Source organism: Dissoconium aciculare (assembly GCF_010015565.1).
Source record: "Dissoconium aciculare CBS 342.82 unplaced genomic scaffold K489scaffold_1, whole genome shotgun sequence".
NCBI lineage: Eukaryota > Fungi > Ascomycota > Dothideomycetes > Mycosphaerellales > Dissoconiaceae > Dissoconium > Dissoconium aciculare.
Window position 1 is genome coordinate 504408 of NW_022984951.1, and position 12806 is coordinate 517213.

At 52.6% G+C, this 12806-nt stretch overlaps 4 protein-coding genes across 4 annotated transcripts; 2 read left to right on the forward strand and 2 right to left on the reverse strand.

Annotated features, from left to right (window-relative positions):
* The first annotated feature begins 450 nt into the window (after positions 1 to 450).
* K489DRAFT_375130 (uncharacterized protein) lies at positions 451 to 3888 on the forward strand. The gene has a single exon (XM_033603620.1). The coding sequence runs from the start codon at positions 490 to 492 to the stop codon at positions 3562 to 3564; it is 3075 nt and encodes a 1024-aa protein (XP_033464077.1). The 5' UTR covers positions 451 to 489; the 3' UTR covers positions 3565 to 3888.
* A 459-nt stretch (positions 3889 to 4347) lies between these two features.
* On the reverse strand, positions 4348 to 6920 carry K489DRAFT_4973 (uncharacterized protein). Its single transcript, XM_033608678.1, has one exon. The coding sequence runs from the start codon at positions 6666 to 6668 to the stop codon at positions 4374 to 4376; it is 2295 nt and encodes a 764-aa protein (XP_033464078.1). The 5' UTR covers positions 6669 to 6920; the 3' UTR covers positions 4348 to 4373.
* Positions 6921 to 8648: 1728 nt separating this feature from the next.
* Positions 8649 to 9194, forward strand: K489DRAFT_405792 (mitochondrial import translocase, subunit Tom22; the record flags this gene model as incomplete). The annotated part of the gene is made up of 3 exons (XM_033607185.1): positions 8649 to 8739; positions 8804 to 9093; positions 9147 to 9194. The coding sequence occupies 3 exons, from the start codon at positions 8649 to 8651 to the stop codon at positions 9192 to 9194; spliced, it is 429 nt and encodes a 142-aa protein (XP_033464079.1).
* Positions 9195 to 9539: 345 nt separating this feature from the next.
* Positions 9540 to 12656, reverse strand: K489DRAFT_427473 (DUF1740-domain-containing protein; the record flags this gene model as incomplete). Its single annotated transcript, XM_033608300.1, has 1 exon — positions 9540 to 12656. One exon carries the CDS (start codon positions 12654 to 12656, stop codon positions 9540 to 9542), a length of 3117 nt encoding a protein of 1038 aa, XP_033464080.1.
* Positions 12657 to 12806: the final 150 nt, after the last annotated feature.

The window sequence follows — 12806 nt, forward strand, 5'->3', positions numbered from 1 at the left end:
CAACGTCGAATTAGGTCAATGGTTTGAACTGCGCTGCAAAGCAGCGTGACCCCAATTCTCAGCCTGTCACTATGTCCGTCTATATATGCCATGGTTCACGACGGGATTTTGATGATTGTGAGCGCTCAAGTACCAATGGTAAGCTTAACGTATGATGGAAATACCTGCTCGTATACGTCGTCATGCAACTTCCAAGCTACGTCAACATCACACTGTTGTCGCGGAAGACATTGATAAATTCCTGAACAATTCTTCTCTCAGGATCCTGATTATTAGTTCAATGTAATAACAATTTCCCATGATGCCTGAGTTTCAAGGCACTGGGTTCGCCGAAAGGTACAGTCAGCAGCCGGAGGTTCGGCGCAAGGCCCGAGCCGTATCGGATGACCGCACGTGTTACAACGCGTCTCCCGACATTGGAGCTTTCAATGGAAAGTTGCCCTGGTGGTTTGCGGCTGGCAGTCATCCTTGAGCTTCACATCAGCCATCATGTCACGCCCACATGTATGTTCAGCCTGTCGGGCCGGCAGGTTATGGTCAACGCAAATACGTTCTCATTCGCAGAGTCGCCGTATCTCGAGCATCATTGGAAAACGGGATGAATCAAGATCGGACTTCTTCAATGCTACGTCATGTCCATCTTCGCGCAGTTTATCAAACTTTTCTGGCACTCGATCGTTTACAAATGGATCTGCACGGCAGGATGGGGAGTATAGCAAAGCACCTAGAGTCGGGCGCTATTCCAGACAGCCAGTACGGCAGGATAGGGAATTTGGTGAATCACCTCTTCTCGGACAATATGCAAGAGAACCACTGCGGCCAGCTGAAGTGCTGGACGAGTTAAGTCAGTACCCCGAAACCCGAATGCCTGCTGCAGCTTCGCCGACCTCTAGGCAATATCAGTCGCGGGTTAATGGAAGGAGTCAGAACGAGACCGAAGAGGCGCCGTCGATGCTTGGGGAATGGATGGCTGGGATGGATAACTTCACCAACTACGTCGAGGCAACGGAGTGGCAATCGGCCTGGGACTGCCTACGTGAGGTACACGGCCTTCTGTCTACAGTCAAGGCTCCACGGCGATCAACGTACCACAAGCGTACCGCTGATGCGATGATTACGTTCACCATGCACTGTATCCAGGACTGGACAATCAGCCTCAAGCCCCAAAAACCCGAGTCTGTCACCCATACGCTTCCTGGGCCAACAGAGCTCAAACAGCTAGTGACAGCCCTGGGCTTGACTACGGATTCTTCCTGGTCGGCCATGCTGTGGCACGTCACGTCAGACGTGGTTCGGCATCATGCGCGATCTGCTGACGGTGGACCGCAACTGCTACTCGTAGGCATACGCGAGGCTGTAGGCTTGTGGCAAATGTGCTTGGAAAACTCGATCTCTGTTAAAAGGAAGCCTGAATTGAATCGCAATACCAAGCAGGGCAATGATCCTGCACGGGCTACCACGATCGAAGCGCCATGGGATCGTCTCCCATCGGCCGAAGCACTGGCGAATACAGCGCGTGGTCTCGAAGGTGACGACACACTCAACGGATTGCTTTCGTCTGTTTTCCCACGTCGAAAAATCACCAAAGACGATTCGACAACTGGTAAAAGCAATACTTTCGACTATGCGAGTCCAGCTCTCGCTACAATCTATCTGCTCCGCGTGTTTTCGAGCTACTCCCAAAACGGTGTTAATGCACCCGGGCTAGAGCTGCTCAGGATACAGCCCTTCATAGATTTTCTAGAGGAATGCCTGCGACTATCAAGGCCGGTTTCGGCGCCGCCCAGCTTGCTAAAACGTATGGGTCCGCCCAGAAACGATATTGGGTTGTACGGTCCAATGCTGCAACGCCTGGATATCGCTGTGGATGTTGCAGCTATGAAGGCTACTTCGGTCGAGCACCGCTCCCGATCACACGAGGACGCGCAAGCCCCTGCTTTGTCCGCCTTCAACAGCATCGCGGAGGCGAGCGAGAAAGATGTCGAGTTCAGCGTTCCGCTGACGCCTGAGATGGCTCATTTCGCTCGATCCTGTATCAAACGCTTAGCAAAGGCGCGAGAGCAAGAGAAGTTCTCCTTTGCGGAGCAAATTAAAAATGAAGTTCTGGAAAGAGCCAATGCTTGCGCAAATGCTGAACTCCAACCGCCCCCATTAGAGCTCTTTGAACACCTAATTCTGACCTTTCTCCTGCTCAGACGTCCTGAAAAGGCCATGGAAATGTGGCAGAGAATGATCGAAACTGGCCACCAGCCCACAGTGAGGACATACACGGTCATCTTGCGTGGCGCTCGCACTTCCCGTGACCTCACGGGCATGGCAGCATTTTGGCAGAGGATGCGAAACGCAGGCATCCAGCCCGACATTCCGGCCTGGACCGCTTGGATTTATGGTTTGATCAAGCTTCGGAAACCCGACGACGGAATTCGAGTGATGACAGAGATGGGCAAAGAGTGGCTCGACGCCGCGCGAAAGCAGGCGGCACTCGATCGACGTGCTGCCGGCAAATCTAGCAAATCCAGCAAATCTGAACCCCCGCCGTCTGTCGCTTCGCTTTTGGCGACCTATCCAGGCGCTGTCCGCGGCGTCCCGCGCCCAGATGTCACCATTCTGAATGCCGCTTTGACAGCTCTCGCAGACACGCAAGATGACAAAATCCCACATGTGGTCAAGTGGGCCCGGGCATTCGGTATCGAGCTCGATGTTATCACGTACAATGTCCTCATCAATATTGCCATGCGTCACGGACAGACAGAAAACGCTACAGCGCTGGTCGCTCGTATGAAAGAACGTAATATAGCTCCTGATGGTAACACGTGGGTGGTCATTCTTACCGCAATGTTCCAAGGTGGCTTCCTTGCTGGGGTTGAGAAAGATGCCCAGGTGGACAAGATTATCGCCTTTGTCGATTCCACCAAGGCCGCCGACGGCAGCAACACTATCGACGAAAAAGGCTTCGCGCTCATCGTCAACCGACTCCTCAAGCACCATGATAATCCCGAAGCTGTGTCCCAGATGCTGTCATACATGTTGAAGAACAAGATTCCGCTCAACGTCCACATCGCCACCATGCTCCTGACGCACTGGTTTGAACAGGACCCACCCAACTTCGCAGCCATAGACAATTTCTGGGAACGAATCAAAGACGGCGATCTTCGCGAAGGCAGCGCCATCTTTGTTGACACAGTCTTTTACGACCGTCTGATAGAAGGCTACGCCCGCTTCCACCGGGAAATCGGTATCCGGCCCTGCCTCGATATCCTGTACCGCGCAGAACGGGAAGGCCGCTACCCTGGCTGGCGTGCATTGGAGCTCGTCGCGCGCGCCCTAGCCGAGCGAGACGAATGGGACAAGCTCCGCGACGTGGTGTACAACGTCCGAAAGCGTCTCGACCGGGCATTTGGCGGTACACAACGCATGGGTCAACGGGAATTCTGGCAGTTCATCATTGCTACCGGCATTGAGGTCCCCGAGACCATCTTCCGGCCGGACGAGTTGTTGCCCCGAGGTGGACCGAGACCTAGCCCGCTGCTAGCCAGCATGAAGGGCGATGATGGAATGTGGTAATTTCGTGCCGATGGGACAATATGTCCATCATAGATGTAGAAGAAGATTCATTTCTGTATCACTCCTCATGTGTACCAATACCCCAGCGACTTCCTTATCAGTCGACAAATCTTGTGATTTCAGTCGCATGACGTCTCCCGAAATTTCGCATTCGGCCCAAACGTTCTTTGTCGCTTAGTTCTCGCACATGCCCGTATTCCCCTTACAGACTTCGACTTGAACGACTCTGATCACCATTGTGGCGATCGCGAGATGTGCCTCTCAAAGGCATCTTTCCAAAAGCTGCGTTTACGCAAGGGTGTGACGCCTCTACATCGACCGGGGAAGGATAAATATCGGTGTCACTTGCGGACACTGATCAGATGTAAGAAGTAAGGAAGGTCATAGCATTGCCTTGACTAGATAATAAGAAATAAAAATTAAGTACATTATCATTGACCATTGGCGAAATAAGATCGAAGAGAGAAAATTGTAAGAAGAAAGAGAAGAAATTTGTGCCTCTCGTCCAGGAGTGATATACATTACCTTTCCAGGCCAGGAATTGTTGATACGTCTAGCCATTCCGGATGGCAAGCGGATGCAACGCCCCCCACTGTGCTGTTTTGTTTGTTGAGATAAGCGGAGAAGAATCGGAGCAAAGTCGGAATCCTCAGCCAGCGAGTCGGAAAAGGTCTCTTAGACTGTACGAAAATTATGAGAGGAAGGCAGATATATCCGGAAATACGCGGAGAGCCTGGGCCGAAGAGCAGCTCGGGTAGAGCAGGAGAGCATGTTCGCCAGGGCCGCGACTGTGAAGCGATAACGTTCGCTTAGAGCAGCGCCGCGAGCGCGAAAGCACCAGCGAGGAAGGCCGCAGCGGGCTTGTTCGCCACACCGCTGTTGCCGGACTGTACCGCGATGCTGGGCCGAGTGGACGACGCACCGCCGTACTGCTTGGGTGCGTCGGTGGGGACCGGGCGGGGCACGACGGTGATGGACGCGAGTGCGCTCGAAGCCGGACGAGGCACCACCAGGACGGACTCGTAGCGGATCGCACTGCCGACGCTGTCGCTGCTGTAGGCGGCTGGTGGGTACGGAGCAGGGGCGGGGGCGGTCTTGGCTGGAGGAGCGCTGGTGATGGTGGCACTGGCAGGAGATGTTTGGTAGGGAGGAGGAGCCGCGTACGTCGAGGGGGTAGTCTCAGTGGAGCAGCTGGTTGAGGGCAGGTCGGAGGCCGGAGGAGCACTTGCGGACCCAGCAGGAGCGGATGGCGAAGCAGATTTGACGGTGATGGTGTAGGTGGAAACAGCGATGGTCGGCACGACGATGGTGGTGGTGGTGGCATCGCAGCCCTCGGAGCCAGGGGAGCAGCCAATGACGGTGGTCTGCTTAGTGGAGTAGATAATCTCGGTTGGGTAGACCGGTGCGCTAGGTTGCTCATAAGGCTCATGCTCGGAGCGGTACACGGGAGATGTCTTCTTTGATGGAGCAGCAACATCTGTAGGGCCGGACTGAAGGTAGCTCTGGGCGTGGGTCTCGGGCGCATGGTACACCTCGGTCACGGTGGACACTGTGACGTATTTGGAGACGTAGGCACTGCCGCCGACGGTGATCGTAGTGCTGACCGGGCAGGTCGTTGTGTACACGGTGGTCGCGTGGCCGGCAGTGGTTGTCTTAGACTCGTAAGTAGCAGAGGCAGCGGAGGTCCCTGAGGAATCAGGTTTGTAAGTAGCTGGAGTAGTGGCGCTCGCCGAGGACTCATGTTTGTAGGAAGCGGTGCTTCCATGGTACACGGTTGTAGAATGGACAGGCGATGCGATGGTGTGAGATGCCGACTGAGTGCGGTAGATATTCGTGAAGGCCGAGGGGTGCAAATAAATCGATGGAAGTTGAACCGAGTGAAACGGGGCCGGGCCGGTGGGGTAGGGCGCAGGGTAATGGGACACATGAGTCGCACTTGACTTGATCGGTCCGGTGGGAGCCGGGTGGGAAGATTGGCCAGGAGTCAGGGATGATGCATAGGTGGAGACTGACGTGAGGGGATAGTTCGTAGCAGGCTTCGACGACTCCGGGTGGCTGTGGCTGGCAGAAGCAGCATGCGTAGGTGGGTGAATTGCATGAGTCACAACAGAATAGATTGAGTACAGGGCCGACGAAATGGCGGGCACTTCAGATCCGATATGGTAGATAGGGGTTACAAGAGTCGGCTTGTAAATAGACGCAGCATGGGTAGGCTTGTAAATGGACGCAGCATGGGTCGGCTTGTAAATGGATGCAGCATGGGTAGGCTTGTTCTCCGAAGCGGAGTGAGATCCATGGGTTGCCAAGTACTTGGGAATCTCGTAGATTGGGTTGGAGTGCAGCAGGTCGTAAGTCGGGGCAGAATGAGCAGGCTTGGGTGGAGCAGAGACATGGCCAGGCTTGTAGATTGGAGGAAGAAGGTGAGGAGCGTAGCTGGCTGGCGACTTAGTAGACTCATGGACAGGCACACTCGGGGTTCCTGCGTGAAGAGTCGATGTAGTCGTCTCGTGGACGATTGTCTTGTGAAACCACTCGTAGGTTGAGGTCGCGGTATGGTGCGTTTCTTCCGATGTGCTAGACGAAATCTCGGAGTGTGGCCCAGATTTGGTGGTACCATACAAGGAAGAAGACTTGCCCACCTGGTAAGTCGGGCCAGTCTTGCTCGATTGGTGGTATGGGATCACAGTGAGGATGCCGTACAATGGCTCTTCATGAGACGTCTTGTACGAAGTAACGGCTGTGATAGCGGACTCGTGTGCCGTTGTAGTCGCAGTTGCTTCCAAAGGGTATTTGACCGTGAATCTTTCCGGGGTCGCGAACGCCTTGGGAGTACCAACTTCTCCTGCTACAGTTGTACTCGAGTGAGGAGTAGCATCACTGGTGGGATGACCAGTGGCCCCTCCTTCCACCACAGAGGTGCTGCCCTTTACGCCACCGGCCTCATAAACAGGCGGCAGACCGTAGTACCCATTGTTGCTCCCAACAGGCGGCAGACCGTAGTACCCATTGTTGCTCCCAACAGCCGGCAGACCGTAGTACCCATTGTTGCTCCCAACAGCCGAGGCGAGGCCTGCAAAGCCTAGGAGGGCCAGATGGTTGACCATTATGAACGCTTGAGAAATGATCCTCGGTGATTCTGCGATTCGGGTCTAGGAGGCACTTGCTTGAGATCAGAGGCTATGCTTTGGGCGTACAGCAACGACTGATGTTCGCACTGCGAGGGATCAGGTCGAGAAAAGCTGTCAGCGTGCGACTTTGTCGAGAGGAGTCTTGAGATCTTGAAAGAATGTGTTGGATGCTGTAGGAAATGATTGACTGGGCTGGAGGAAGACTTGATTTAAGTACAAGCACTCCAGCCGTGAGAGCTATTCCCACAGAGCAGGTTGTTATTCTAATTTCACTTCACATTGCGACTTCTTACCGGTCATACAGACACATCGTTGGAGTGTAATGAGAACCCTGCGTTGAGGACAAAGCCCGGCCGCGAGAGCAATGGTCATATCGCTGAGCTCGGTGGCTTGGTGGTCCATCGAAGACGTTCCGTCAAGAGGTAATCAAGTCGCCCATGCTGACCTGAAGAGACGATAGCAACGACATCCGTTTATCCGCATGTTCGCGCCTGTGAGGAGGACTGCTTCTCTCCATGCGCGGTATCACACCAGGACCATGTCGGTGCCGGTTTCAAGGATTGACCGACGCACTCACAGACAATTTGGTGGGAGCACTCGTAGCCGTTGGCTGCCACAGTACGATCTCCGTCGATCTTGCACGGCACATGGAACTCACAGGCACCAAGATCTGTGGGCAGAGATGAATCCTCCGATGCGCGTCCGACGCTCAACACGAACCAAGCGAGGCTGAATTCAAACGCTGCACGCTGCTGGCTTGCGAGAATAACCGCGTGATGTATTTCAATCGTGACTATCGATGTGATCAAGCAAGTGAGTATTTGTTTTATTCGAGGACTGACTTCAATCTAGATATGGCGAGAACTCGGAAGTTTTCACACACAAGGAGTGGTGCTGATGCTCTTTGAGCGCTGATGCAAAAAACTCATACTTCGCACCACGCGTTTGGTGTAGGCGCGGCTACATGAAGCCCGGGCTCCATTGACAACGGGCGCGTTGCGTGCTCTACCGCTAATCCTGCGCTTTTCCCGTGGGCCAAATTGATTGTTCGGTCGGTGAACATCGGCGTCGACTTGTGTTGTCGTCCAAATTATGGTACTGAAGATTATACACAAAACCGTTCGGAACAATCTTCTGTCTTTTGGTTGTCAACGGACCTTGACATGCACAATACCCTTTCTCGGCGAAAGTCGAACGTTAAAGCCTTACGGATATCATTGTTTACATGTCAGCACGAGGCAACAAATGCGCAGCATGTCATGTTCGATTCACGCTCAGTGGCCGCCTCCCGATGGAGATGGATGAACCGCCACTGTTTGAACGAGGTGAGATGCAACAAGTCGCGCCTTTCAGATCTACGAACACAATCATTGTGAATGGATTATTGGACCTTTCGGGTCATGCTCGAATCATCGACGAACGCCGCCGGAGATCTTCCGGTGACTTCATACTTTCAGAAGGCACATGTTCACATTCACGACCGTTGCCTGGGCAGATTGTGCCATATGGAACAAAACTCCCTGTGTCTGTTATCAATGAGGCTCGGGATGCATTAGATAACAGCACCCAGCTGTTACAATGCAGCGATCGCTATTTCCAGTCATTATCACAATTCGGTCGCTTAAACGCATATCTACTCGAAAGGTGAACGGTTCTTGGGAAACTCCATTCGAGACTTGGGGTTCGAAACAACCCTTGGATAAATGAAGTAACCCTACTGGGCAGCAATGTCTTCTCTGTGTCATGGAGATTCAAATTTACCTAATCGGGCAAGGCGGGCATTTCGCCGACAAACATGCGCGCGCTTGGTTTCGGGAACCCCCGTCGGAACTTGTTGCGGTCAGAATTTCCAGCGTCAGGACATCTCACGTGCACTCCATCGACGGACAACATCGCCATTCCATCCGAACAGTGCTGACCAAAGTTCATCTTAATCGAATCGCATACCTCGCAATCATGGTGCAGCTCGAGGAAGTCGCCGACGAGGATTTCTTCGCAACCCAGCCCGGTCCAAAGGAGGATGAAGATGATTGGGACACTGACGATGGTACGCTTGGATAATCACCATTCTCAGCATCATTCCATCAAATACTAATACTCCACATTGTTAGCTTCGGAGATCTCAGATGTTGACGACGACGATGCGCTCGACGAGACCCTTGCCGAGCGACTATCCGCATTGGTAGATATTGTACCACCGAACTACCGCAAAAGCCTCTCAAACGCCACATCGACAGCATACTCATGGGCATCAAAAGGATTGAGCATTAGTGGAAAGACCGCCTGGATTGTGAGCACAAGTGTTTTGTTGCTCGGAGTTCCATGGGCCATGGCCTTCTCCGAGGAGCAACAAGTACAAGAGATGGAGCGTGAGATGCGCGCACAGCAGAGCGCCAACGAGGTATGATATCACCGTTTGTCGCGGACTTTGTGATACCTGCTGACATATCGCAGCTCCTGACAGCCCCTGCTGGGTCTGGACAAGCGAAGCCCGCGTTATAGTGGATCAAAAACTCGAAACTCCCTCTTCTTGCGGCAGCCACGGGTTGTAGCAAGTGTATCATGCTGGTTTGTTTCCAGGGACTGTACAATACAATTTATCATGCCACGGCCATCGATTTCAAGCTCTCCTTTCGGTGCTTTCAGTTGAGTCTACTTGTGCGCGCTTCAATGACCATCCGCACGTGAAACTTTATGATCGGACACGTAGAACGGAAGTCGAGATTGTCTGCCGCTCTTCTCCCAAACATACGGCTGAGCAGATTTGGCTACATATGTGTCTGGAACAGCTTCAGTCATGTAGCGAAGTGGTCAATGTACATCGTCCCTAAACCCGAACAGTAGCCTTTAAGGGGCATCACACCCAGTCCTGACTCGCAGTCCGCGCTCTTCAACCAATGAGTAAATCTGCAGCAGTTCTGCGTCAGGCATGACGTCCCCGAGAAGGACAATTCCCACTGTGATCCATGATTTCACCCATGGCAGATGTTTCAACCCTTCCATGAAGACCATCTTCATGTTAGCTATGGCGTCTCCAATTTGCTTGCGATCTGTGGCAGTCTGCGCTTGCGTCTTTTCAAAGTGTAACCATCGGAACCATAACGAGGGAACATGGCTGACTGTACTATCAACTCCGAGAAGAGCATTCGAGAAGGCGGCTCGGACTGTGTGTTGATTGGAACCGGATGTGCGCTTTTCTTCGTTCTCAATCTCGCACTCAATCCTGAATATCGCTTGTATGGGTGAGATAGTCTGACCTTGTCGCATCTGCGGTTGCTTGAGCAATTGTCGGACTCTATCTTGAGCCGTAACGTGATGATGTGCAGCAAGGAGACTGGAATTCTCTGGGAATGCTGCTAGGCTTGAAATTAAGCTTTTTTCGACGTCTTTTATCCGAAAGGCCCTCCGCCGATCAAGATGAAGCCGTATCAGATCTGCTTTGTACTGGGCGAGAAGCTCGGCAGCTGGTCGACAGTCTGGCTCGAGAAGCCTCGTATCATACATTTCGTACACATCAAGAGCCTCGGCTAGATCGTGTGAAGTGATGATATAACACAACAGAGCAAGACAGTCGGCATACAGAATGGCTCGTGTGAGCTTCTGGGACGTATACATCTTGTCAAAGCCTGCAATGAGCTCTTGTCGGATTTCGTGAAGAGCAGTTTCGGACATGCTCGTACATTCGACAGATAGTTGATCGTCCGGAGTACTTGATGCAACTGTTGCGAGAAAGCCCAGCGCTTTTGACTCGTCGCCGTTTCGTAGATGAAAGCAAATGGCTGCGTGCCAGACTAGAATCGCATCTTCCACGCCCATCGGAACTTTGAAACGGTTTTGCAGCGCAGAAAGCCAAAGCCTATCTGCTTTGCCGATGTGCTCGAGGTGTGCCTCAGCCAATGCATAGGCGTTGAGTAGCTGAAAACCAGATGGTCTACTGTACAAGTAGTGTTTGGCAGTCTTAGGAGCGCTTTCGGGGTACAGCTGTGCCCGAAATGCGATATGGTAAGCGGCAATCGAGTCTGGAGAGGATTCACGAGCCACAAGCATTTCAATGATCCTGTCGGCAAATTGCATCGACTGCCTTTTCAACGCATTCGACTGCAGAGTGGTATGCGGCGCCATCATGAAAGCATCTTTCTCGAACAAAGATTCGACGGACTCCTGTTGACTTCTTACTTTCGCCTCTGGTTGGGTCTTGGACTCCGTCGCCAGTGCGTGCTCTGTATCGTCGTGGCCCATGGAGGTTTGATGCCCCGTCAAACTGAGATGGTTGACAGGTTGTAGTGCGTCGTCTTCGACCGCAAGAACGGGCAAACCGAAGAACGACATACAAGCATTGAAAAGTTCATGCTTAGACAAGTCGTTTGTCAGAAGCTCGAGGATTTCCCGAAGATCTGAGAACATGATGAATCGGAAAGGATCATTTGTATCCTCCTCATCGGCCGAAGCAGGAAGACATTGGTGGCTTCTGCGCCAGAGATCGCTTTTAGCTGCTGTCACACACGACTGGATTTTATGGACAACCGGCGCGCTCTCTGAATCTGGTATGTTTTGTCGCTCAACATGCTCCCCTTGATTACACCAACCCGTAGCCCCCAGCTCTCCGATTCGTGGGACTTCGCTTTCCCAAAAGTCTTCTATCGCGGCAATGCGGTCTTCACTCCTTGCTTGGACCAAGGCTGGTGGGATGAAAAAGTGGAACTCTAGTAAGACTTGCCAAATTGCGAAGGCAAGCTCGGTGAAGTCGGCATCCTTCAGTAGTAGCGTGAAACGAAGAAGAACATTGAGCTGCAGATGTGCAGTAGTGGTCCTTTCGATTTCCTTCGAATTCAGTACATTGCGATGCAGCACCGTGAGGCAGTCAATATATGCCTGTCTACATCGCTCGAACTGAAATGCTACAGGATCGCGCTGGACAAATTCCAAATGCTTGACCCATAAATTACTGCTTAAGGAGCAGTCTCGCAAAGCCTCTTCCCACTTGCTCGCCGTCGTAGAAGATGGCCAAATGTGATTTCCTTCTTCGAGCAGAGCCATCCAAATGCGATCCCTCCCTTGAGTGGTCACGGGTACTTTCTTGAGGGCCTTCTTCAGAATCGCTATTCGAAGATCGGCCACCACGCGTCTTTCGGGTTTGGTCAATGCAGGATCGCTCGGCTTGACTACGTCGCGCTGATGTGATACAAGTGCAAGCCAAGCCTCTACGTCCTGTGGATCTGATGCAGTCTTTGCAGATAATGATGCGTTTCGCTCTTGCTGCTTGTCGATTGGGGGAGCTAGTGGTTCGTCCTCTGACGATGGGTGGTCATTGGTGGGATTGGCAGTCCTCGCCTCATTTGCTTCGTAGCGATAATCAATTTCGTCGAGTTTGTCAGATTCATTGAGTCCTCCTTCTTTGTCTCGGCGAGACGTCGATAACGCGATGAACTCGGTCATTGGATCTGCATTATTGTGGCTCCCTGGCGTTGTGATAAGTTGAAGTCCGTCATCTTTGAGGCGCGTGTTTTTCGAAGAGAGCACTTTTATTCCTCTCCTGTCATCGCGTTCTTGCACGTTCGTGATTGTGAAGATTCCTTTGCTGTCTTCACCGCGACCGAACCTAGCACTCGGCGAGCCAATAACAAATCCTCGCCCACCTCGCCGATAACGCGGCACATCGTAACGATGAATACTGCCGAATTGCACGTTTTTCGAGTCGCCGCGCCGGTCGACAAAATAGTCGCTCACATTGTCATGGTCATCAAGCGGGTCAACTTTGGTAGCCGGTGGTTTCTTCGCATCATGACGTTCGATGGGATTCAGCACAGGATGGACATTCGATCCTCGCCGGCGATCAGTAGCTACATCGCTCCTCGCCGTTGTCGACGAATCATGTTGCGCAGGCTTCTCGTCGTCCTTACCTGTGCTCTTCTGCCGCTTCAGTGGGCGAAACGATGTGAATTTGGGGACAGCAGGCTTGTCCATTACATTTTTGTCGCAAGACGATGACTCCGAACGGAGTGCAACAATGGCAATGTCTACATCAACAGTGGCTCGAATCTACGTTCAGTCAAGGTTGATTGACAGGCACTGAGAATGGAGACGGATGCAGTGATGATTGATCAACCCAAGGTC